Below are 26,839 nucleotides of genomic sequence, written 5' to 3'. Positions count from 1 at the left end.
TTGAAAGTACACTACTTTAGCGCCAAGAACTCAATTTGAAATAATCTTTACATTGCATTTAATTGTTTTCAAAACACTAAATATTTGTAATAATCATTGTATATTGTTAATGGCACTTGAAACACCTTAAACTAACCAGCACTCTTTGGTTGTAAGAAAACACGAACATCCCTGAAGAGGGATGTTCAATTCCACTCTTGATCAAAACACCAACCAATACCTGTCTCGATCTGCTTAAAATACATTCCAATGGTTTCAGGTATTTGTTAGCATTAGCCTTCTACTGCTTCAGATGACTCAGAAGGACACAGGTTATTGCGTTCCTAGCATCCCATCCGTACCGTTGCCCACTGCCGTAACAATCCCCAATTTCGCTGCAAAACTCCACCCATACTATTCGTACGGCTAGATGGATGGCCGTTTCGGGTTTCTGGCCCTTTTTATTCGGGACCCGTGAATCCACCCCAAAAACCAACCTGATCCATGAGGTAACAAACTTCTGCTCGAAAGGTATGCAGCAACGGTTTGCCGTGTCTCAATCCGAAACACTCGATCCACCAGTTGCGTTTCAAACGAACGAAATCCGGACCGTCTTTGGGTGAAGTTTTTCCCGTTCCGCACGTATGTGTGCACCACATTCCAGCGTTGACCGCAGAATTCGTTCAAACGTTTAAAGTTCGGCAAGAATAAACAGAACGGTTTATGCTTGACTGGGTGGAATTTCGCCGCTCGTCGAGAACGCTGCGCTGGTTGGTTCGTTCTTTGGGAAGCTTTCGAGTGAAGTAGAAAAGCAAAAGCGATTCAAAAACAAGCATTCTTCTGCTCGGGGAAGGGATTTTCGGGGGGGCCTCGGTGACTCGAACATTGGTAGTTAGTGCGGCGGTTTTTCGTAGCATCAATCATTGGGTCCGCCGAACCATTGCGGGTCGAACTGTTGGGAAGAAGCGTGCAAGGATCAAGATGGTTCGGTACCGGGTTAAGGTCGAAGGTGTAGGATGAAAAGTTAATTTCCATTCATCATAAACACATCATCCAGAAGGCCCCAAAGGGGGGTGGGGAGTGTAGAGAATGGTGCTGACTTGCCAAAGCCTGCGAAGTCGAATGGAGATATGGTCGTTTTGTGATATTCTTGGCCGGATGGTTCGCCATCCGGTGTGTGGTCATCATTCATCAAAAGCAGCGACTTTCCAACCGTGACTTGCCGTTGTCCTGCGAGCGATAGGCGCTTCGGATGGCCGGCCTGATCGCGGTTGTAATAGTGCGTCTAAATCATAATTAATATGTCTATCGGTTTCGCTGCCCCTTCGAAGACAGTTCTGTTGGAGCTCGTGAAAAGCGGCTGTCGGGCTGTTAAGCTTTCGTTCCCCGGCTCACAGAACGGTCCCAAACCGGATGGCGATGGAAACCGAGTCCGCACCTTGGCCTATCGAATTTCGTTTCAATCGCACAGAACAAGTGCAATGCAACGGTGTGAGACCCGCGGACAGCATTTCGTGTTCGGGGAGATACTATAGTGTCTTATGTATCCCGTACGCGCAGGACCGTTGTTCACCCGCAAACACCATTCAACAAGCTTTTCCAGTTTTCCAGTTCCAGTTTTGTTTTCTTTCTCCATTTTTTTTTCGCTCCGCAGTTGATTTCATCCGCGCGGTGTAGTTCGATTGTGTTAAAGTGCCGTAAATAAACACCGTTGACAACCTGACGACGCTGTAATTCGAATCTCGCACCGGGTCCCGCTGATCCTCCGCGGACGGGTCCCATGGTTGGTTCGAACAGTCGTTAACTGCTGAGCTAGGAAGATGGATGGGTTCGATTTCACTAAAAGCAGGACAAAAACCGTGCTCACCATCACGGCCGGCACAAGGCTTCTGCTCAAACATCTCAAATGCGCTAAGGAGCGCGTAAAAAACACGCACACACACACACACACTCACCCCAAAGGAGTGGGTTACTGAGGCGGTTTAACGTTTGCCATGGTTTTGTGGCTCGTAAAAGAAAAGAACGCTGGAAAAAGGAATCTGTGGCGCATCACCATTCATCGGGACATCGACACGATAAACGTCAACGGGGTGTTGTCCTCGAGCCTTTCCATGGGTAAGATGGCGCAGTACGCCTCCGACATCCTTGCGGGTAAAGTATCATGTTCCGGGACGCTTATTAGGCCATCCCGGGTCAGATTGCGTTCGAGAGCTTTCGGGCGTTTTGGGGTTTTATGTACACCCCAAATAGGTTGCCTTTGCGATGCCTCAGAGTGACATCGCATGCACGTCGCCTACCGATCTTCAAGTTTGACGGCGTTGTAAAGTTAAACCATCGCCGGGCAAAGAGGATATATTTAATGGACGACTATTTTTGTGGAGCGGTGGGACCATTGTTACCGTCCTACTCGGGGCCTACTTTGCGAGATTGGAAAGATAAAATATTTATGTGCGTACGTAAACCGAGCGAAAGGTGCTAGTTTGCCTTCGTCCAACACCAGTCCCGCCGCTGATTGTGTGCGGACCTTTTATTGGCCGGGGGAAGATGTTTTATCTATTCAAATATTGAACCTATTCACTCCCGTATTCGTTCTATCGTTGACTTTCCCACCTATATTGTGGCTCCGAAGGTTTCACAAAATACTCTTGCAATTCACCAAGCATGGTATAATTGCCGGATACTGTCAGTCCTATTGTGTGCTAGAATGGATCGAAAGCATTTATAAGTTGTTTGAATGAAAAATCTCTCTTCGGCTCGCTCAGTGTCTCGGCTTAATAGACCATCCAAATTCGCAACTGAATGAGGTTGACAGGCGGTTGGGGCAGATGTCTTGAAGTAAAGGATGCCCAAAACGCTTGCCAAATATAATAACAATGACCTGAAATAAACATATTTTTTGGCCAACTAAAGCTTACTAAATGACCCAACCAAACAAAACGCCTCACCCACGGCCATGGGAAGTTGTGCGTCTCCTGACGCACCGTTTAAAGACGGTGAGATGAGCTGCGTGAGGAACGCTAAATAGGGTCAATCGGGTACAAAATTGGCAAAGGCTTGAAGGTGGTAGGAGTGTGTCTGGTTGTGCGCTAAATGGAACATGAGCAAGTCAGCTGCTTTTAACCGGTAGCAGCTGAAGCACGTTTTTGCACGCGAACCGGTTATGGTGTGGAGCGTGTACGGGAATGGGTGACTTTTTGGGGAGTTCGCGAAAATGGGTGAACGGACGAGGGAGGGAAAGCTCATTGAAAATACGGACGGTAAGTATTGTGCAGCACCGGACACTTCTAGACATGATAAAGTGTCGAAAAGGTGTAAGTAAGTCCCTCTTCTTCTGACTGCTCAAAAACGTTGAAATAACTTCATTGGTGGAAGCCTGAAACCGTCCAGCCCTGCGACATTAAGATACTTTATTTTTAAGATGAATATCTCCAATTAGTAACATTTCTTAGCTAGAATGTAAATAAAATTTTATATGTCTTATAGAGGTTATTGTTTGTAAGGTATTTATTATGTCTCATCGGGTTGTCTCTTGAGTGATGCAGGAGGTTTGATTATTTTTAAATTTCTAGTCTATGATACTCGACGATGTTGACAACGAGGCAATGATTTGATGAAGTCTGATGGAAATCTTAGTTCTATGGGACCAACTACCAATTCACGGAATATTTAATACTATATCCATCTCTTCCGATTGCCTTAACCCATTAAAACATCCCAGAGGTTTGAAATCATATTCCAGATGGCATGAAACTTTGAAGTTCCTCCAGGAATGACAGTAAAAAGGGTGCAAGGGCATTAGTTTCATTTGACCAGCTTCAGAACTCGAGATATCTGAAGAATTGAAAATCATTTTTTCCATTTATTTTTTCGTTTTTCTAACACTTGTCTATTATTATTTTATCATAAATTTAATCATGGTCGAAACCGATTATATGATTTTTTTTAACTTGTTCTTGCTATTTTTTACCCTTTTCCGACCACGAAGGGTTCCGAAAACTAAAGACTCTCTTAAAATGTCACCGAAGACCATTGAAAGTAAGCTGGGAACTTAAGTATAATAGAAGCAGATTTAAAACACATATTATATTGGCTTATAAACTATTATATGCTGGGATGTAATTAGCTGCTTTTATGGAACTAATGAGGTTGATGGTATTACTATTAATTAATTTATTATTTCGTTGTAATTTATGTTTATTAAGACCATATTGATCTTAATTCCGGAGGTCTTTGTATTTGCTGTATTTTTGTAGAACGTGGCACTATTATATGAAATGATTATTTAAGTATACAAAGACTGAAATATAATTAATGTTGGGTTCAACTTTTTGTTCTTCAAGCTCATTCCAAATTCTCAGCCATACATCCTGGATTGACTGATCCGTTACGTTCATCGTATTGGCCGGCAGGAAATATTTCATCACATCCAACAATATCACCTAGGCACAAACTGTCATCCCGACTGAAACACGCCCGGCTGCGATTTGCTTTCTATTACGCATGCGCTAGAATTGAGGCCTGTTTGTGTACAAACAATCCGCTGCGCACGGTTTAAAAATAATAGTCGTACACACGCACTCCACTGTTCACGATGTCAGTTTCGATTTGAGCTCGAATTTTGTCAGATCTGATTCCGGTTGGTATAAACACTAGGTAGTTTGTAGCATTTTGAAAACTGCGATTTATGTGCATTCTAAGTGAGTGTTACTAAACGAACGTGATACAGCTCGACCACTTTGATGTGTTCTGATTTGCTAAGGGTGAAAAGTATAACACATCCGGCAGCAATAATCTTTCGAGCCTTATATAAGCAAAAAAAAAAAAATTGCCGTGCAAAGTAAGGCGCACTGCGCATGCCTACAAGGTGGCAATTGATTTTGTTGTGAAACATTTGGACCCTCTAACGGCCAAGGTGACAAATTTGCAAACTATTGAGACGCAAAAAAAAATCAGCAAAACAGATTGCTATTTTCGGCATTAATTTAGTTTAAAGTTTTTTAGGTGAATCGCGTGAAACCGAGGAAGTTTGGTGTTTGGTGCAAGATGTCCAAAAAGCTGCCCGTTCGCACACTGAGCGAACTGACGTTGGCGGAGCTGGCTGGCACAATAGTGGGCGCGATCGGTACCATGGTGCAGACGAGCCATGCGTTCGGTATTCCGCCCGACTACACGCTCCTGATGGTGGAGATCAACTCGTACATGGACAATCTGGGTGCGACGAGCAACATCTACGAGGACCTGCTGCGCGTGATCCTTTGCTCGGACTCACTCGAAGCTTCGATGCGATTCTGCTGCATGCAGATGCTTCTGAACGATGGCGTACAGTGTCTGGTGACGGAGATCTTTCCACTAGCGTATTACGAGCGGATACTACAGGTGATCGCGGCCCAGGGTCGCGGGCTGCGCCAGCTAAACATGAAGGGTGTTTGGGTGAAGGAAGAGTGCATGTGCTACATGTTTGAGATTGTGAAGCGTTTGCCGCACTTGACCAAACTGACCATCCCTCACATCGCGAACGATAACCTGCTAAAGCACATCGCCGACTACAGCCAAGGTATCAGACAGTTGGACATTAGTGGCGAAACTGACATTACGGAAATTGGCATCGAGTATCTTTGCTATGGTGAGTGTCGAAACCATCTCACCTATGTGGATATTGGTTCGCTCGGAGAGGAAAACATTTGCCACACAGACGTGGCCCTGTTGCTGCAGAACCTTCCCAACTTGGCCACCCTGCAGTCGTACTCGTTCGTTGGCCGCAGTTTGCAGTACATTATCGAGAAGAAAGATGCTAACTTCCGGTGCCGGTTGGTGTACGTGCACGACACGGAAACGGATGCGTCCACATTGGATGCAATCGTACGGTCCTGTCCACGGTTGGAGCACATCTACCTGGACTCACCGGAGGCGGGTATTCTGGAGAAGCTGCGTTCGGTGAAGTTGCGCCGGATGAAGCTGTACAAATTTAGCTCGTACGAATTGGTTGGCCTGATGGAGCACATCGGCAAAGCCCTGTACCATCTGACCGCGATCAAGGGGTATGGACCGCTGGAGATCGATCGGCTCGTGCGCTCCTGCCCGAACTTGATTGATCTCGACTTCTACATGATGGATTCGCTGACGTTCACGGGTGATACCAGCTTCGGGAGCCTGCAGGGGTTGGAGATCTTGAGCAGTCCCATACTGAAACCGAGCTTGCGACGGTTCATCTGCCACACGACCACGCTGCGTCGGTTGGCGGTCGATGCGGTTACCTTCTCCGACGAAGACATCAGCTCGATGGTGATCGAGCACGACTTCTATCAGCTGGAAGACGTTTGGTTTACATCGGCACCGTACCTTTCCATCGCAGCCGTGGAGGTAAGCTGTTCGGTCATTGCTGTGTTCCACAAATTCACGGACGACTTCCACCGACAGATACTGATGGACCGTTGTCCGGAGCTGCAGAGCGTTGGCCAGCTGAGCGGATGGGCACTGACGCCAGATGACGTGACGCTACTCCGTGGGATACTGAAAAGCTGCAACTCCTCACTGGTACTATCACCAGCAAGTATATTTCCTTGACAGGTTCTCCCCTAAACCAAAACGTCCGACGGCTCATTTCTTGATGGGAGAAGCTCAGTATTGTGTGTGTACTCACCGTTTTTACCAACGCTAACACCATGTTCCCCCTTTTGATTCTACTTTGTGTCTCCCTTGTCCGTTTTATCCCGCCTTCACCCGGTCCCCGTTTCGTCCGCCCGGCACAACCACCCCCCTTCCCCGGCAGGTGCTCAAGCCGTTCCAGTCCCGCAGGAAAGCTAGACATGCCGTTTCGTGGATCGTAGTGCGACGCGACTGATCGCTAGCTCAAGCAATAAAGATCCGTCAATGAACTGATTGCGAACAAAAAAACACAAGCTCTAGGCTCGTTTCAACCACACGTTCTCATGGGGGTTTGTTTGTTTTTATTTTCTGAATCTTGCAGATCATACAGTCACTTTGATGGCGTACCGTGCGCAACCTGCCTAGGTACGAAAGCTCGCAAAAGGTTGTGATGTCTAAATCGAGAGATTGGAATTGGAATTTAGAATGGTTTTTTTTTTAATTCCTGGTGGTAAAACACAGCGCACAACGCTGAAGTGAAAATTCACATCTTAAACAATAAACAACGTACCACACCGCGTGTCCTTTTGTTGTAAATTTTGTCCTGCCTTCTTTGTTCGGGTGCAGTTCCGATTGCAGTTGCGCTGCCATTGTTGCGAATTATCGCTAATTATGTGCCTCCCGATCGTACAATCCGGCCCAACTGATCGTCATGTTCGGAGTGTTTTGAGCTTCCTTTCCCGGTTTTTTTTTCCACCGGCAGCTGATTGATTCGCAGTGGGTCTTTGTTTCACTAAATCGAGCGAGCATAATCAGGTCGGCCCTGTCCAGTCGAACGGTACGTGCCAGTGGTGGGTAAGAAACGCATTGAGAAAAAACAAAGTGCATACGAAGGGCAAACGGAATTGCAAGGCACGAGAACCAACACGAACAAGAGACAAAGCTTCTCGGTTGGGCTCGATGTTGGTTCGCTTTTAAACGTTCCATTCGGGAAGGATGCTGAAGTAAACATGATGCGATGCGAACTTGAATCTGATCATGCGGCCGGGGGCTTTCAACAAGTTGAACACCTGCCGCTGTGCACGGGAAACAAACACGGTGAAGGAAATGCGATGGCAAGAAATAACTGGCGAAGGAAGAAGGCCGATGCAATAACACAAAACGTTTCGTTCCCTTGATCAGTGTGAAGCAAAGCAAAAATTGTGTTGACGAATGGCAAATGCTTCGAGGTATGCAGGGTTGGTCAAGCATGAAACAGATAAAGCCGTTGGTACAAGCAGGACAAAAAACGTTAAAAAAGTTATTTAACTTCGTAAGCCTAATGAACTGTATCATCTGCGGGTGTATTACTTACAGTGCTTTTTATTAAGAAAAGCTGCGTTGTTTACCTACTTATAGTCTTCAAAAAACAAGCTTCCTTTTCTGTGATTATTCAAGACTTAAAAAAATACATAGTTTACTTAATTTAATGAGCGATACATGAAGTAGTCATAATAATGTAATCGAAACAAAAATCGAACGAAATAGTTTAACGAGCTCGGTCCCATGATTGATAATGTCATTTCAGTCCGGTTTGAGCTCAGCTAAAGGTTAAGTAAATCTACTAAAAATTACTGTTATAGTTCAACAAATTTCATACAGTATCAAATAAGCTCATTTAATCGTTACTTAAAACATTAATAAAGCAGAATTGCCCTACACTGCAGCGATGGCAATTTTACGACAGGTTCAATGTGGCCGGCATCGGTTTCGTTTATCAAGCCATTAAGCGACGTTAGTAAACAGGAATTGCAACCGACTGCAAACAGTAATAAAACCCAGCTGCAACCAGATGCGTTCTTAGTTTGCCAGTTTCGCCATCCCGTCCGAGAGTTGCTTCGTTCGCGTTATCACGACCAGCAGGATTCTTCGCCTTTAGCGTCCACGGTTTTCGTTTGGTTTGGATAACTCTCGTCCCACTTTGCTAACGCTTGTTGGGTGCAGCAACGTACCGACGGAAACATTTGTTTCTCACGTCCCGCTAGGTTCGGGGGTGCACTCGGGAAATTTAAGCTCCATCTTTTACGTCTGCCTCTCCCCGTTTGGCGAACGGTACGCTGAGAAAATGCCAAGGAAAAAACCTTTTAATAAATTTTGCACAAAGTTTTCCTTTGTCAGGCAGGATTACCTGCACACTTGCCGTGGCAACGGGGTTATTGGATAACCGGTGGCCTTGAACTAGTTGTGGAGTAGAAATTGTAGAAAATATCCTCCCAGAACTTGACCAACTTTTGCGGAGGGAAGAGAGCAAATCAAACGAGCTTAACTGAAAGAACTCGCTGCGCAGGTTGCAGGTTGAGTGTGTCTATGCGGGGGATGTTAAGCAATTAAGATGCTTCGAATCGATGCAAACGCTGGGAATGGAGTGCAAGATTTATGGAAGCGAAACCCACTTCCCGACAATTTATTCGCTCGGTGGTGAAATAGCTAAAGAGCGTTGTATAAATTATAGCAACCAACAAGGGTGCCCGAGCGCATTTCGATCTAGAGAAGGTCTAAAGCATTTGGAATGTGCTGCAGAATTCATTATGCACCGTGCAGCTGATACACCTTTCATCTGCCGACGTTTTCAAATGACCCAAATACCTTCTGTGTTGTCCCGCAGTGTTCAAGTACCACCGAAACGGCGCGCTATAATTTATGGTCCGCGCATGATTGACAATCCATCCATCTGTTCCATCCGCTTCTGTGGCGTTCTTCCAAAAATGCCACCTGCACCGGTGGTATACAACTACCGTAGCCTACCCGGGAAGTAAACTGGCACGTTGTACCATCGTGGCCTTACCGGCCATCAGGTGAGCCTGCGAAAGGTCACGCAGGTCGGTAAGCACCAGCACGAACCGAAGACCTTCGCGGTGTGATGGAGCTTAGATGTCCAAATATTTGGGCAACGTCTGACGTCTCTAATATGCTGCCGACGCGATCGTGAAGATGCCTATGAAGGTGGTAATCTAACCACCAGCACTTGATCCAGTGCATCTACTGCGGTGGACCTTTCACGATCGCCGCCGATGATCATCACGCTGGACAACTTCTTGAGCACCGTGGCTGTGTGTGTGGAAACTGAGAGTGGTGAAATATAATTTGGTAAATTACACCTCGTAGTATCGCCGGCGGGTGAGTATTGTTGTTGTTGTTTTTGCTCGCTGCAATCGCCTGCTCCGTGGTCAAAATGGTGTGGACCATGCTGATGCCGTTATACAACGATCGCTTGATGAATCGTAAAAAAAAAACTCCCCGAACCGTAAAAGCGAGCAATAATAAATGAGAAAATCAACCACCATAGAAGCACAGCTGCACTCGGAAGGGATGGGATGCTGGGGAGTGCCGTGATGCTGTACGATGAAGCAACGTGTTTCTGGCCAGTCCGTGACCAGTGTCGGGTTTGTGCCGTACCACTGAAGTGCTGCTAAAGATATTGGTTCGCCGTCTATCTACAGATCGGTTGTTTCGGCGATGGAATGAACTGTATCGTTTTGATTCTTTTTATGGCTGACCGATTACGGACCGATCCAGTGCTGGTGAACGGAATTGAGCTGTTGGGCAAGTACACAACAGAGGGAGAGGGGCATAGCAAAGGGAGATTTCAATTGGAGCTAATCTTGCCATTATGGCAGATTCACACGGAGCGCAATCTTAAAATGGTTTCGTGTCGACAAACAGCGCAGCCTCAAAACGCGAACTGCGCCACTCGTCGAAGTCTCACCGACCGGTACCGTTTGGGGACCATGCATAAGCCGCATATCAAGTAGATGTGAGTTGTGCTGCGTCCATTTTGTCGATCAACGGTATCGAAAAACGTTTCACAAAATACGAAACGAAGGAAAAAAAACAGGTCTTCTCAACTGCCTCCCAATAGCCGCCGTTGGGCACTGCGAGAGGCTTTTGTGTTCGAGCTTTCCACTGCATTCATTCTTCCGTCCAGATCGCTATCTCCATTTCATGACTCACCAATTATCGCGTTCGGTCCGGTGCCCAGTTGCAACGCACACAGAACCGGTGTCCAGCGGGCGGATGATCGAAGAACAAAGCATTAGAATGGTCGAGTAACGTTCCACCCCCATCCGGAGGGCAGGACTGACGCAGTGACCGCGACTTGCCCCGTTGAAGAAGTTCCGCAAACGACGAACAACAAACGCAAAAGAAAGTTCAACGATCTTGGGACGGTCGGTTGGTGCGATGCATCCCGATCACCGTGCGGTCGCGATCGGGTTTGATACCGTGGTAGATATGGATGGCGGCCACCTTTGCCACGGTGGTCCACAGTAATTGGGAGGGAGCGCACGGTAATAATCGTTGATTGTGTTCGGGAGTTGATGATTCTTTTGTTGTAGGGCTGGAGCATTACTTTGGTTGTTGGGTTGCGGGAGCACTAGAACTGGACTGGTAGGGGGTGCCGTACAGGCTGAAAGTTTTGAGATCTTTCTTTCATTGGGATAAATCGATTCGACGACCTGTTTCGGTTTCCGTTCCATAATTATGATCGACCGTCAACAGAGTTGGGGTCAACGTTTAGATATGGATTTTTTATGCTGTTGATATTTTGTGTTCAAACTGGAATAACTTAACTTTCAAGATACAACTTTTGCGTTTTCCATTCCCAATTTTCCATTTTGCCAAAGATGAGTTTCAACCTCAACCTGAACCACAGTATTAAGCAACTTGTTGCACACAATCAATATACTTTCACGGACCATAAGATGAGTTCAGTCTTATTGGCACATAAAATATGCTTTACAGCTCCATTTAAAAAACCAAAAAAACTACTCAACGAATACGCCGGAAGCGCTTGCTTTCCGAACACGTTTCGGTACTCTGCAGAACTTTAAACTTCCAACCCGTAACGACGCACGACAAAGCCATCCCACCGAAAAAAAAAAAAATCAAGTTGCTTTACGATAGCGGCAAATTGTGCTCCACAGGTAGCAAAAGGTTCAATATTCTTAAATAAGGTTGTAAACAATTTACAGCGAACAAGATTAACTAACCGACTAAAGCCTTTAACGTACCCTTCCAAACGCAACGTGCGTTAAGTTGTGGAAAGAACCGCCGTCGTCGGTTTCTTCGACCGCGTGTCCCTTCTGCTACATTGCGCTTGCTCTTCCTAGTCCATTCGCAAATCGGCAGCTTCCTAAACACGTCTACCTGCGAAGATTAGGCAGCTAGAAGGAGGAAAACCTTGATTCTTGCACCATCGTATTGGGATTCCTTGATCCCAACTTGCTGCCGTAGGCAAACGGTAGGGCCAAGAAGAGAAGAGAGGACCTGCGAAGTGGTATGAATCAGTTCGCACGGTTTGCTTTTATGTTCGTTTTCGGCATCTACAGGGTTACTGCATTTTAGCTTTTATAAAACTATCTTAAATAGTTTTCATGTTTTCCATGTTATAGTTAAAAAATCTAATATACATTAAAAATTGCTTTGTAGATAGTAGTGTTGTATCGTAATGTGTTTTATAAACCATAGTTTAAATTTAGATACAAAGTTGATTTTTTGTATGTAAAAAAAGCAAATCACGAATTTTGTTTGGTAAACCATCAAATAGGATATTCGTGCTTTTTCTGTAAATTGCTCCACATTAATTAATTTAATGCTTTTTCTTGAAGGCAACCAGGTTTTAATGCTCGTTCTGTTTTCTGCATACCTTATTTTCACGTTTATAGCACCACCCCTTTTATAATACGATCTTAGATTTTTTACTTCATAAAGTCTTCATAAATAGTCACATCACTGTGTAATAAATTTTACTTATTTTCATATTTTATTATTTTATATATTACTCCATTCTGATGTAGTAAATTTGTCTGTTTATTTATTTTTTAAATCAATTTATTTACCTACATTGCTATTTAATTGAAAAAATGTAAATTACTGCTGCTGCTATATGTACGTTTTAAAATTAGAGTTATTTGTATCATTTATCTCGATATTCATTCTTTGTAAAAAGAGAGTAAATATTTCCTGTATGACGTTTACTTAAAAAAAACAGCACCTACAAAAATTTCTAGAAATCAATTGAGACATATAAAAGTAAAACAATAAAACCAATTTCATTAACTTTGCAGAGACCTTCTCTAATGCTATGTAAATTTTCATAACGATAATGAAATTATCCATTCTCATTGAAAAAAGCCAATAGTACTAACTGCTATTTCTACTAATTTCAAATTGCTAAAACTAAAACTTTCTACCATCAAATCAATAAAAGATGGACAAATGTATGTAATTTTGCTAAATAGCTTCCAATTGGTAACTTAACGTTTTAAAATGCATTAAGAAAAAAAATGTTAACAAAGGGAAACCCTTTACGCTGCCCGATCGACACGCACACACTGAACGAAATTGCCTCGTTCGCACACAATTTAGGCGAGCGCGAGAGCATGAAAGAAAAGCGAACTTCATCTGAGCGGGGCTACCTTCCAGCTAAGTAGGCAATGACCGTAGTACACGATCGAGGTGTGCACTGAATGGAGTTATGTTCGGGTGGGTTTGCTCGAGGGGTTGCAAATGGCGGAATCGCAATGGCTGTGCGACGGGGTTGGATCTCGCACCTCTCGCACTGGCAACCGGTGAGCGTGCATTCGTGTGCGTGTGTCGTAACGCGCTCAACAGGTCACCACGGAGAGAGAGCCAGTGGCGCGAGCAAAGTCGGTCTCGCAGCGCAGGTTTTTTTCTTAGTTTCTCCCCATCGCTCAACGGCGCAAGTCTGCGTGCTCGGTGCGTTTTCCGTGCGTGTTGACACCTCACGGCAACGGAAGGTGCTTGTTTTCGCGGTTTCGAAGCTCGGTCCAACTTACACCCTGTTTAGCTCTACAACCCCTTTACTGGAAAAGGTAGAGAACAGTGTGTTGCAGTGTTGAAGGTTGAAGGGAAAATATTCCAACAGTCAGAAAAATTTCACGTAAGTTCTGAGCTCATTTCGTGTGGCAGTGCAATTGGCAATCGATGTTGCATCGTGATTTAATCGTCCGATCGTATGTGAGTCAGTGCGAGTGAGGTGGTTTGGTACTTTGTGCTTCTGTTTTTTGTTGTTGTTGTTGTGCTGTTTGCTGTGGCAATGGGCTTGTTTAACCTCCCGCATCGCGGTGCCTGTGTGTGGTGGTGGTAATGTTGTGCTTTCGGTTTGGGGCTTTGGGGCTGCGAGTGCTGTGTACGAATGGACGGAAGGAAAGCTTCACAGCAGCGCCAGCAGTGTGTGTTTGTTCCATTTTATCGGGCCTTTTTCGTTCCATTCCGGTCGCCCCGTTTAAACCGGCCTGGCGGAACGTGTGTGATCTTGTTACCTTTCCTCATGTCTTAGCTCATCTTGTTGCTGCTGGTGCTGCTGATGATGATGCTGCTGTTTATGTTTTAACTTTACCTTCTTCGTTACTGCCTTTACGAATCATGCTATCATCTGTCCGGCTTCTTTGCTCTCTTCTTACTTGTTTGCTGTTATCTTTCGCTGTCCATTGCTATTCTTTTGTTTCTATACCACTTTTCCTTCCGCCTGTTGTTTGTGTGTTTCGTTCTTCATTTTCCTTCTTACCTTTTCAATATTGAATTCTTTTCGCTACTTCTTGATGCTCATTTTCTAACATGTTCTTGTTGTTTCTTTTTCGTTTTCTCGTACCGACCGAATGCCAAGGGAAGACTAACAAGTTCCTTCACTGTTTTATGTTGTTGTTGTTGTTGCATCAATTCTTAGCTTCCAACATTACTGGTTCCCTTTTTCTACCATTTCGAGATCATTTTCCTGTCCTGCTGCTGCTGCTGCTCGCACGGTTTACTGCTATTTGGGCCAGATTTTCTGTTTTCGTTTTTCCCTTCTATTCCATCTGCTTTGCGCTTTGATTTCACCTTTTTACCTTTTCTTCTTAACACCGTATCATTACTGTTTTGCTTCTCTCTTCCACCGGTTCGTGCATGATGCATTTAAAATTTATCTCCTCTATTCTTTTCTTCCCTTGCTTATGCTTTTGGGATTTTATTTTCTCGACGTTTTGCTCAAGGTGCAAAGTGAATGTGAATGCGAGTGAAGTTTTCTTGGAAAAAAGGACGTAAATATGCATCTTCCTTAGCTTTTTTCGGGTGCTTAGCATCAGCGAGGATGCTCAGAATGCAACAATGCTGTTGGCAAAAACCAAAACACAGCAAAATTTCAAAATCTTGAAGGGCAAGTGATTGATTGCTAACTGGGAAATAATTCCGATTCATTCATCAATCGAACGGGGCCGAATTTTCTATTAGGTGTGTGAAAAAAACCCGCCGATAAGACAGGAAGTGTGGTTCCACCCTCATGCATCCTCAATCGAAAAGCCGTCGTACGATCCATTTTCAGCAGAAGATCCCCTAGCTGTATACGTATATTAATTTTGTCTCACGGCATCGGTGTTCAGGGTTTTCCGATGCACTGTCATCCGTCAGCTGTGCAGCGGCAAGGGTCTGTTTTTTTATTCAACTCGGTGGGAAACAAGGGAGCTAAACCGAACCTTCCAAAGGGTTTGCATCACCGAACCGTGTTTTATCTTTCCACAGCCTACTGCACAGGGTGGGAAAAGTGTGGCCCCGGAACCTAAAAAGCCATGCCCAGCAGTAAAGCTATGCGCTGGGAAAGGGAACATTGCTGGACAGTTTTATTCGCTAGGGGTGCTACGTTCATTCCCGCTCATCAAATGCATCGGCACACACTAACGAAAAGAAGGGGTTTGTTTTCAGGTTTTATTTTCGTTCAAAGATACGGTGCATGCACATCATTCAATCGGGCGTCATTATTGCACACACGCCCGAGGAACGGCAGTCGCCCTCTTAGGGGTAGGCGTAAAAGGGGTTGTCTGATAAGCGAGTATCGTCCCTCTCTGGTTTACCTTGTTATCAGTTTTGCAACCGTACCGGCAAGCCCTGTACACGAGCGAACACGCAACAAAACATGGCATTCATTGCTGCGGTTGACATCGATTGAAACACGACCGGGAACGATGTATTAGTGCAATGTATTACTGTGCACCTGACAGACAGCCGCTTTGTTTACACTGTGAGATCACTGCTTTTTTGGGTAGCTGTTTCGTGTCATATTGATCGTTGCCACTGTGACAAACAGCGTCTACTAAGGTTGTCCACGTTCTGACAGCTGTCAAATAAATGTGAAAGCGTTCACGTCGTTTCTTCACTGACGAAACCAACAAGCTTTCTCACTCTGTCTTACTAACAACCAGATCTGCCAAAATGGGAAAGCATGTTGATTTGGCTACTTGGGTTTAAACCAATCACGATCACTGTAACTGCATTGCATCTACTAAGGTCGTCTACGATCTGACACCTGTCAAATGAATGTCAAAGCGAATACGCGATTTCAAACCAATCGTTACCTAACCGCATTATTTCTTTTCCTTTTCCTCTTTTCCTCAGGTGTTTTCAATTCTTTTTTCAAACACAAATCAGAAAGCTGTAACCGAAACATCGAGAAAGTAGCGCACAGTGTTTAAGTGCAGTTCCGGCATTCATCCACGTTCGCCCGTACCATAAGTACACAGGGCTGTAGTTGTTCTCCGGCGAGTGTACGTATTAGTGAGTGAAATTCGCAAGTAATCAATTATTCTGCAAAAAATAATCGAGCGATAACGAGCAGTGCAAGGGAGGCAAACAGCAGCAGAAATACAAAAAAAAAAAGTATACATCGACACCAATCACTCAATCATTCAAAGTGTAAAAGCGGAAGCCGAAGCAACGGAGATTGTTACCCACACGGGCAAATGGATGTAAATCCACAAAGTCAGCCAAGCGGCAAGAAAGAAGCTTTCTAGTGCATTACGCTGTGTTGGTGTGGAGTGGTGTGCGCGCACGTGTGTGTGTGTGGGTGTTCGATGAAAATTAAACCTTTCGCTCGGTCGTCGGTGGCAGTGAAAAGTGGGAAGTGGAAAATTCACTGACCGGAACGTCGGAAGTTGCAAACCGATGCCGCGGAAAGGAAAGAACGTGTGTTTGCAGTAGGTGTGTCTGGGGAAGTGGCATTAAACCGTACGGTTCTTCCGTTCCTTGTCTGTGCAGTGTGCTTTCAGTGCGGCGCAAAGTGGTTTTGTGCAGTGTAAAATCGGTGCATGTTGCGTTTTATGCATTCGGGCGATTGAGCTTTTAAAATTCACGAATCAGTGGTGGTGGTGTTGTAGGCTGAAAGTGAGCGTTTTGTTCCCGCAAGGGAAAAGGAAATTTATTTGGCCAAAGCACGGGCAGGTCTTTTAGCTCCATTCCAACGGTTAGTTTGATAGTGATCGAACAGGGCCAGCACTGGTTGATGGGTTTTAGGAGAAACATTTCTCTGCTGTAAGCGACAAAGATACAATCGTTTCCCGGCGTACATACCGGAAACCGGCCCCGTTGTGAGGGTGGTCGATTTAAATGCCACCACAGATACTGCCGATACTGGGAAGCAGTGGTAGCATCAGCACAAAGATGCAGTCCCGCGATCATCCCTTCAACCGGTCCACCAGACCGCTGCTGGAACGCCGCGCCCAGCCTCAGGTGGTGAGCACCAAGAAACCGTTCCACTACGGTGCCGGATCCGGTGCGGCCGGTCAGCCACCGAAAGTGCCGACCCGTGGCTATAACGACTTTAACCTGATCAGTCGTCAGTACGACGCGTGGAACTCGAACCATTCGCACAAGGGCTACCCGTACGGTAGTCCACCGTCGCCGACACACGACGTCGGCGGGCACGACTTCCAGTTCTCGGACATTGAGGGACCTCAGCGGGCCCAACATCATCAGCGCACCGTGCATCAGTACACGGTAAACAGCAACAACAGCGACGACGATGACGACTACGACGAGCTGGTGTATCATCACAATCAGCTTAATGTCGCGTCGAACGGTGCCGGGCTGAAGGTGGCCAATCAGCAGCTACGCCGGCGGCTACTGGATGCCGCCTCGCCGAAACCTCCAGTACCGCCGCAGCGGACGGTGCATAAGACACCGCCACCACCGCCCCGCAGGACGGAATCACCACCGACCGGGGGTGGACCGGTGGCCGATCTCGACGGACCGTTCGTGTTCGGTGTACATCATCCCAACACCTTCACGCCAGCGTACGGCAATAAGGCGACGCTGTACGGTACGGGTACGACGGCCATTGGCGGCAAGGATGCAAAGGATGCGCTTCATTCCAGCCCCGACTCGAGCCAGGTAAGTGCGATCGAACTACCTGCCGATATTGTTGTTTGTTCCGCTGAACGATGTCTTGCACGATGGGCAAATATGACTGCGGGGTAGATTCTGCTGTTCCGGAGCCCATTATTAGGACTCTCTGGGCATCTCTCTATCCCGTATCGAAACGTTCGTCTAATGGGCGTTCGAGTGTGCTGATCGCAGAACAAACCAGGACGATGTTTGAGTAAGTGGGTTCCCGTGTGGACACAGTCAAAGACAACTTCTGCAAACAAAGTAATCACCCGGGCTTTGGGCATAGGTATAAATGCGGATCTGTACCCGCCGGTGTGCGGTAACTCCGCCAAAGGGACAAAGGCTGCGAAAACCCCTCGGCACGGTTTGGGGTGAAAGAGTTTCTACCCCGTTTTGTGACTGTGTACCAAGTTTGCATAAAACATTGCCCTCCGGTAGTTTCCGCGCACAGCCCACAGCAGTACGAGATGGAAATTGGGTGCCATCGCTTTAAGTCTTCCCGAGCCGACCTATGGTGAATCGTGGGTCTTCACGCAGCGCTGGTTACCGAAGGCAGGGCAAGCACATTCTATTCTTCATTGGAATAATTTATGAGGGTTGGCTGGTGGTTTACAAACTATCAGAATGTGAAGACGGAATCGTTAAATTGTGAAGCATCTTCCCCAGCGCAAAACAATCGTCGGGGAACGTTCGGCTTGAGTGCACGAAAAAATTGTCCACAACTCGCTCGAAAAGGGCTTTTTAAGGCGAAATTGTTTGTTTTTTTCGTACCTGAAACCTTCCTGATGAAGAAACCCCGTAGCTATGCTTCGGCCGTTGCAAAGTCATTGTGCAGGGGACGGGACGTCCTCGCCCTCGTTTACCAATCCATAAAATCGTTCCCGAGCCGACGGAATTCTTCCGTGGGAAAAAGAGCGAATGCTGTCCCTATCCGGAAAGAGCAGAAGGTGACCCTAATGTAGTGTAATTGAATTTGATTGCAGGCCTTTGTATGCAACGTTGCTGAATATCAAAATGCAAGGGTTTCGTACCGAACTATAATTAGCAGCATTAGCACAAAAACCTTCCGCAGGTATTGGGAACGGGGGATGCACGAATCTAGCAAAGCCACCGTCTTCCGGTCAGATATTATCGGTCTTATCAGTTGAGTCACAAGAACCACGACCATTTCGGTCCGGGGCGGCAAATGGCACCCGGGGACGCGATATTATTGCGACATTGGTGCAAAAATGTAAAAATATCACATTGCGCTCGACGTCCGTCGCCGACGTCGTTATCTTGCCGGCGTATACCGCCCGATGCCTGATTATGACGTTTTATTGTACAGCGCTGTTTATCAGTGCAGTTCAGGACAGATTCAGCGGAAGGGTTTGTGTTCCTATTTGTATTTTTTTTCCTTCGGGAATTGGGGTTTGGCATTGTCCACTTTTGGTGTCTTTCCCAGCCGGTCGTAAATATCGCTAGAAAGTGCAATTTAAAGATTAGCTTCTGTGCTGTGTTGATTGTCAAATTAGCCAGATCGTTGGAAGCAATGGGTAATGGGTACGTATTGTGGCCGGACTATGTTGTCAAGTGCCGCCAATAAAGTGGCAGAAATCTTTCTTCATTGGTTCCAGTGAGCATGTTTAGAGAATGTGATTCACAAGCTACTGCCACTGGTGGAATGTTGTTCCATCCGAGTATGACTCATTTTTGCTGATTGCATTTCTCATTGAACTTGAACTTGCTATATATTGGATATAGCATGTTGTATTTACACAATTTTTAAAAATATTTTATTATTGGAAATATACCTTTCTGCCCTCATTCATCTTCCGGTTGCAAAGAACTGCAGCACTCCCTCCCGGGAGTCGCGTCCTACCTGGCAACATATGTTTACGGTACCGAAAAGCTGATTGGCAAATTCTTTCGGTGCAAAACAACCATTCCAATTGGCAACACGTACAACAACATCCCGCGTTTCGGTGTTTGCCTAGCTGGAACCGAGTCAGGTGTGTTGCGTTGAACACCATTCAGTGTTTAGCTCCAAAAGCACCATCGCACATTGCTCCAAAAGCACCATCGCACAAAGAGGGGGGGGGGGGGGGGGGGGGGGGGGGGGTGGCGGCTGAGATGCTGAGGATTGAGCGGTGGTGCGAGGGTAAGCATATTTGTTCGCAGCATTTTATCACCTTTATCGCCGGTAGCTTTCCCATTGCGCACTGCAAACATGGTGCGTAAATAGCAAGGTGTTGCCAAGATCGTTCGCCTATTCGGCCAAAACGCGAACGATCGTGGTTTGCGATATTGAATGTTTATCCAAAGCGCAAAAGGGGTTTGTGTGAAGGTGAGATTTTCGTTGTTGTTGGTGTTTTTATCAAATTAGGCTCTATGGTTGTTGCGAATAAAGAGCTGGCTATTGAATGATGTACAACGAGTAATTGTCCATTTTTGTATGTTGTTTACTCCAACATTTGTCAAACTTCGGGAAACAAAAGTGTGCGAGGTGCTTCATAGAGGTTCGAAAGTTCACTGCGTCAATCACGAGAAAGATTCTTCAACAACCGCTATATATTCCACTTCAATTTGTAAAGTATCCAGAACCGGTCCCAACATTACCATTTCATATCGAAAGCCCTGTAAATCATTACACGTGAGATTAAGGTACAAACAGGCGGCCCACGTTTACGTGTTTCAGAACTCTCCAGCAAAACGGAATACTTAGTGGCAGCTATGGAAGCTTTCCATATTTCTCGAACTCTTTGAGGATAAAATTCCGGATTAAAGAGAAGAGTGACTTCGAAGTAAACACACCTCAAATGATAAAATTTGAAAACTTTCCGACGTGATGAATGTAAGAGAATGTTTCCACAGATGTGCGATTGCGGATAGCAACAGCTTTATGTAGAATCAATTCTATTTTGAAGAATTTCCAGAAATTGAGAACTGCCTCAACCTGAAAATTCTAATAGCGGTCTAGAATAAGGCTTAAGTCATACCTCTACTACGATTTGTTTAGTACATTATGTTTAATTTCCTTTTCCAATTTAGAGACACTGTATAGTTCATAAAATTCCTAAAATTAATAAAAGAAACTTTTGTATTTTTCGAACGCGAAATGCAACCCTTGAAGTACCGATCCTGAAACTTTTCTTCACCGTTAACTCAAGAAGTTTGCTCTCTTGAAAAATTAAATTCATTTGAGAATTACCACAGCGCACGACCAAATTATTGTACGTTCTCCTCCTCTGCCAAGCGGTGTGTTTAAGCACCTTGTTGAATATGCTAATTCACTGCTTAACCAAACTTTATCACCATATCAAGGCATTACGAAGCTTACGTTACACAATATCATTTGTCACCGTGCGCGTGTGCGTGTGTTTGCTTGTTGACGTATTGTCAAGTAATAGGTAAACCACAAATCCGACCCGAACTTTACAAGCGGTATGCTAAGGAGGCTGCGCTATGCCAAGGGTTTCTTTGGATAATACATGAAGCCACTTCAACCGTTTGACATAGGCAGCAAGGACACGAACCGTGCGCTGGTGGCTAACGTTTGTACCGCCTGTTTGTAGTACAATTTAATTAAAATCATTCAAAATTCAATGCATGTGCTTTCGTGGCAGTTTGGACGTGCGTTTTCGCGGTTAACACCCACATGGGATGGGTGGTCGGTAATTATGCTCGCTCAGTCATACTCCCCTCTTTGCTCCCGGCAAGCTCCGGAACCGGAAAACTTTTGCACATCCCTCTCACACAATTTGTGCGTAATGAAGGTAACAATGAGCAGCCCATTAGCTGGGACGGGGCTTTGTGCGAATGTGTGTGTGTGTGTCTATTAGGTTTCATTTCCGCCGGCACCACTTAATGGGGTGGTTTTGTACTGTTTTGAATTGCTCAAGGTTGCGCGGCACCGGTTGCATACCTTCCAGGCGTTTGGTACACCACGCGTCACTCCCACGAAACAGCCAAACACATGACCGCATCAACGGAAGCAGGGCACAATCCACGAGAGGATGTCGTTTGGACGGTTGTTGAGCACGTACGGTCGGCCTAGAAGAGTTCGCTGCTAGTGTTGGAAAGCGGGCTCAAGAAATGGCCGATCCTGCATGAGAAGTAGGCACGTACGAGACTTTTGCTGGTCTCCTTGTCAAGACCAAGCTGCTGATGGCTTTTTGTGTCCTGCCAGCTATTGTTATATTATTGAGCTTTTTTTTACCTTCATTCTGCAAAGCTTCGAAGCGTTGGTCACGGAGCGTGTGGTTTTGGGAGTAGCTGCGAAAGGCTGATGTACAACAACCGAACGGAACCACTTTTGATTTGCATAAGAAATTAAGCGACTGACGTTGACGTCAAAAACCCCAACAACACAGATACAGCATTGCGCCATAGAAGAAGTCAACAACGGCAGCGGGTGACTGAGAGCCCTTCCGAATTGCCCAACGCCCAAACGCGAGTAAGATATGAGCCGGTGGCATGCTATTGCCAAGATGGTTTTTGTGGTAGCCTGAGAAGCATTCACCGGGAAAGAGTTCCGGCGCATAGCGCGACACGCGAACCACACAGATACCCGGATGGTGATGGTGTGAGAGTCGGTATTCGTATGCGTTGCTGCTGTTGCCTCCAAATTCGTAGTGCCCTTAAACTCTTGACTTTCGGTGGCATAATTCTACACATCCGAAGTGAGGGTTTTCGGGTCTGGCAACCTGCGGTAATTAGATGGTTCGTTGTTCGTCAGATGAAACGACCAGCGGAGACAGATGATTGACGGTGCGAAAACCGATGATGCCCGGCCGAGCTTTGGAGCGTTTCAATTAAAGCGTACATGTGCGCTGTAGCTGTATTTGTGCCGATTGTGCTTGGAAGTGGTAAGTGTGCCACTGGGGTGATGAGCTTTCGCCACACCGACACGTGTGCGGGACACGGTCCAATTCGTGGCAATGGTTTTCGACACCGTACAACCGCAAGCACGGTCACACATTGGTAGCCGCAGTTTTGCAACACTGGCACCCGGTTGGTTTGGTTGTTTGTATTTTTACCTTTTGCACGACGATAATTTAACTTTCAGCGAAACGCATCGACATCCGTAGCTTAATTGAAAATGGCTATGAAATGTTTTGACTGTCCTCCCCCCCCGGGGGAGTACATGGTTTACAATTAGCTTATTGTAGCGCCACCACAATCCGGTGGTGGTCGTTCACGTTTGGCGAGTATGAAATGTTGACAGTATGTTGTGGTTTTATTTGAAATGTTGTAAGTGCAAGAAAAACAAAAAGTCCATTACAGTGCATGTAGTGTGAGTGTGGACTAGCAAAGGGTTCATATAATGACGTAGATGCAATTAGGGGATTATTTTATAAAAAGGTAAAAAACCCTCCGAATCGAGTGGAATTGATCTATTGTACATAGTATAAAATAGAAGTAATTTATTTAGAGAAAGGCGAATATTTTGACTGATGGTTGGTATTTATATACCTATAAATATAAGGCTCACTGTTTTTAAAGTAATTTAAATGTAAAACATTGCTAATCAATCAAATTTATCGAGTTTTAGCCAATCTTTTTGAGGTTTGGTTCAAATTGTAGCTAGAAACGTAGTTGAAAAAAAGAAAATGGCTGACAGTTTTGGGTGGTTTAAACGTAAAATTTCATAGTTTGTACTATATCGAATTTAAATTTACATTTAAATTTTGCTTGAAGTTTCCTTCATACACATGTTTCACAAAAAAATTGTTCTTTATATTTCGTTCATGTTGAGAATATTCTAAAACTCTATTATGCTTGCGGTTGTAAAGTCTTTCCTTAACCTTAATGCAATATCCCAACGTGACTTATTAACGCTTATTTATTTATGTTTTCTACCTCACAAAAAATAGAGGAACAGACCATTAAGGCTTTTGAACACTCGCTCGAATCGCTGCAGGCGAATGGAACGATCATTAGTAAAGAACGAGCGGAAGGGAGGCGAAAATGGATGGCGGTACAATGCATTAAAGATTGCTGACTTTCTCGCACAAGATCAATTCAATTGTGGCGTTAATGATGATAATCTCATTTGCTTAGAATTTAATTCCATCATAATGAGGGGGTTCGCTTGGAGGCCGGTGGTAATCGAACCCCCAACCGGCGCAGAAATCAGTAGCCGCGTGTACCGTGCGTGTAGAACGGTTGAAGAAGAATGCGAAATGGTTCGGATTGTTCTCTCGCTGTTGTTATGGTTTCAATCGAACCAGCCAGCCGAGTCGGTCGGTTCTTGGCGTAGACGGAAGCATACTAGGAGTTGAATGGTGGTGGGCTTTCGGCTAGCGTTGGTGTAGGTAGGTTAAGCTTCCATGTCCACTGTTCGGCTGGATGGACCTTTACCGAAACCATCCCAAACCGGAGGCGCTCGAGGCCACTAAGATATTTTCCATTTTCAATTTTTCGTCCAACGCGAAGGAAGTTTTGCCGTGTCTGGTCTGGCCTGTTCGAAGAACCTAGAAGCAATGAGTATTCCCTCGACGCTTACCGGTGCTGTCGATACGATCTGCAGGAAACGGTATGTGTGGTAGCTTGGACTATTTAAAGGCAACGAGCTTTTGATTATTTCACCAAGCCACGAAAAATTCGTTACGGATGATCACCTACCGGCTCGCTCGCTTTCACGGCTTACCCCCTCCTATTGCCCGGGGAGTAGTTTATGGCATGCGCAAGCTCAGCGTCTGGCAAATGAGTTCATATTTATGTGCGAGCGTTCGTCTCCTGAGGCAATCGGTGGCATCGCTATGTCAGCAGAAACGGTTAGAAACCGAGCTAGAAGACGCGGGCCTGAAGATGACACTGAACTGGATGGAGGAAGCAACTACGGGAAGGTGATGCGTCCGGAAGCAGCTCACCGGCAAGAAGCGGTTGGTTGTAGGTGGTCGGCTATGTTCGAAAGCTGGCGGAGGCAAGCAGTCGGCAGGGCGAAACTCGTTGTTGCGAAAGTAATTTTTATAATCTGATTAAAGTCCCTTCTGCCATTCGCTTGCCCGTGTGCCGTATCCCGGGCGAGACTTGCGCTGAGACTGTGTGAATCGTTTCGTTGGGCTTATGATGCAGTAAGTGAGAACGGCTGAAGAAACTGCTTTCTTATCCAGATGATAAAACGTCACCCAGCACTTCTGGTACCGTTCGGTGACTTCATCCCGTGGAAGGTTTGGCTCGGTTGGGTAGAGCACTCCGCTCACCACCGAGTTGCCCGTCGCCATTTGTCTCTTTATCTCTCCCTCGGGTTTCTTATTCTTTTACACAGTTTTAGCGCTTTTACAGTTTTTGCTGCTACATATTACACTCTATTGCTTGTCTCGCGTGTTTTGTACGAAACGGTGCGGACCTGGTTTATGGAACGCGGCCATTCAATTTCTATTCCACCAAACGCACACTAACATCATTCAGGCTTGTGGGCATGTTGTGGTGGTAATCGTAAAATGGGCGAACCGAGTGATAATAGTTATCGCAGTTTAAGTTGTTTAGACGCTAAGTGGATTAGGGTACAAGTGTTTGTGCCGCGTCCGGGTCGCAAACCCACGAATGTTTGGCTGAGCTTTAGCTTATTTTTCGCCGTGTTGTTAGTAATGTTATACAAATGATATGAAACGGAACCGAGAGAAGTCATCGGAAGTGGTCACCTTCATTATTCGGCACTGTGTGGCTAAGGTGCCTTACGTTTGGAGGGCCGCTTTTATTCGGGAATTGAACATTCTGTGCTTTTAAGAAGATTATTTTCATAACACCCGCGAAAAAAAGAAAACAAAACATTTTCCATGCTTACTTATTCGACTCCATTATTCAAACGCGCTGTACCCGGTAACGGTGGAACAGGAAAATAAAATAAAGGTCAAATGTTAATCGCACAAGAAGGTGGCTTCGGAGTTTTACCCTACTCCTGCATTCTTCCGCGCCCCAGGTCAGGGGCAATTCTTTGCTGAGCAAAAGCTTGCCAGCGTTTTATGATGGCAAAACTGGAGGCACTGGTTTGAAATCTCATTCATGTTTCTCCAATCTCATACCATTTGGGAGGGGGAAGGCTACAGTGGGGTTCCTGCCGGTTGGGGTGCAGAGCAGCAGAGTTGCGGGTGGTGGTTTTAGTATGGTACGTAACCAATTCCACTGCGAATGGTGGTGGCTTGGAACCGGTTTTACCGAAGCCGCAATGAACCCTTCTCGAACGGCCATCTTGCAGGTGGTTCAGGGCTTTTGGTTGGTTGATTAGTGCGAATAGCGGTAGTCACCGAGACGCCATTTCAAGGCAAGTTGTTGGGCTTCGTAAGCCGCGGCGAGCACCGGTCCAGGAGTTTGGCTTTTGACAAATTTTAATCAAAAGGTAAGCGTGTTTTATTTCCGCATGTCGCAAAAATAGCTGCAGTTTTGACGTAAACGTTTTTATTTTGGAGTGTTTAATTTTCGTCCATCAATCAGTACCATCGTAAGCTCTTGGAGGGTCTTAATGAAGTTTTTAAATGAAAATGCATGCTATAGTATGACTAATGTAAGTGAATGTTCACCTCTTAATATTTGTGTTGGGTAATCTTCTATAGGTGTATCATAAATTTTCATTTCCACGCTGAAGCTTCTACTATCTAGTTAAAAAAAGCCTTTCATCTTCATCCCTTCCCATAGACAGTGTTTTATCATTGTCGGCAGCTACCGAAATTGTAAAACCCCCAGCCTTTTTGATATATCAAATAATATCAAATGAGAATCAGAATTCAGCACACCGGCATCCTTTTGATGGCTGCCTATCAAGAATGTACCCTTTGTCAATTTTGTGAAATAAAATGTGGGACGACTGCGAATCACACAAATGAAAAGCCCGAAAGTGTATCGCTTTTCCTCGTGCATGGAAAAGCTGAGCGGGGCGTAAGGTAAGGGGGGGGGGGGGGGGGTTTGTTCCTATTGTGCCAAACACGTGTCATATCCGACACGCCTGCACGTGAAGCATACAGTAAGCCGAAGAACCGTATCACATACGCATTGACTATTCGTTCTTATGTGAAAATCTTTCAGATGAATGATTTTTCAACGAGTGCTTTCGTTGCATTCTATGAATTTGATTAACAGGCGGAGGGGGGGGGGGGGTAGG

The 26,839-nt window shown here is 45.5% G+C and overlaps 2 protein-coding genes across 3 annotated transcripts in view; both read left to right on the top strand.

The window, feature by feature from the left end:
* Positions 1–4,747: 4,747 nt before the first annotated feature.
* LOC128310898 (uncharacterized) lies at positions 4,748–7,120 on the top strand. Of its 2 annotated transcripts, none has more exons than XM_053047647.1 (3): positions 4,748–6,339; positions 6,397–6,513; positions 6,947–7,120. In XM_053047647.1, the coding sequence occupies exons 1-3, from the start codon at positions 5,023–5,025 to the stop codon at positions 6,962–6,964; spliced, it is 1,452 nt and encodes a 483-aa protein (XP_052903607.1). In that variant the 5' UTR covers positions 4,748–5,022; the 3' UTR covers positions 6,965–7,120. The 2 variants fall into 2 exon arrangements, with proteins under 2 accessions (XP_052903607.1, XP_052903606.1); XM_053047646.1 differs by lacking the exon at positions 6,947–7,120 and adding an exon at positions 6,749–6,888.
* A 9,332-nt stretch (positions 7,121–16,452) lies between these two features.
* Positions 16,453–26,839, top strand: part of LOC128296710 (uncharacterized) — a 36,331-nt gene continuing 25,944 nt past the window's right edge. The window contains exon 1 of the mRNA XM_053032185.1: positions 16,453–17,760. Within this exon, the coding sequence (XP_052888145.1) occupies positions 16,978–17,760 (783 nt within the window). The 5' untranslated portion in view covers positions 16,453–16,977. The remainder of the gene's footprint in view (positions 17,761–26,839) is intronic.

This window comes from Anopheles moucheti, chromosome 2 (genome assembly GCF_943734755.1).
Source record: "Anopheles moucheti chromosome 2, idAnoMoucSN_F20_07, whole genome shotgun sequence".
NCBI lineage: Eukaryota > Metazoa > Arthropoda > Insecta > Diptera > Culicidae > Anopheles > Anopheles moucheti.
This window is presented reverse-complemented; position numbering and strand designations above follow the sequence as displayed.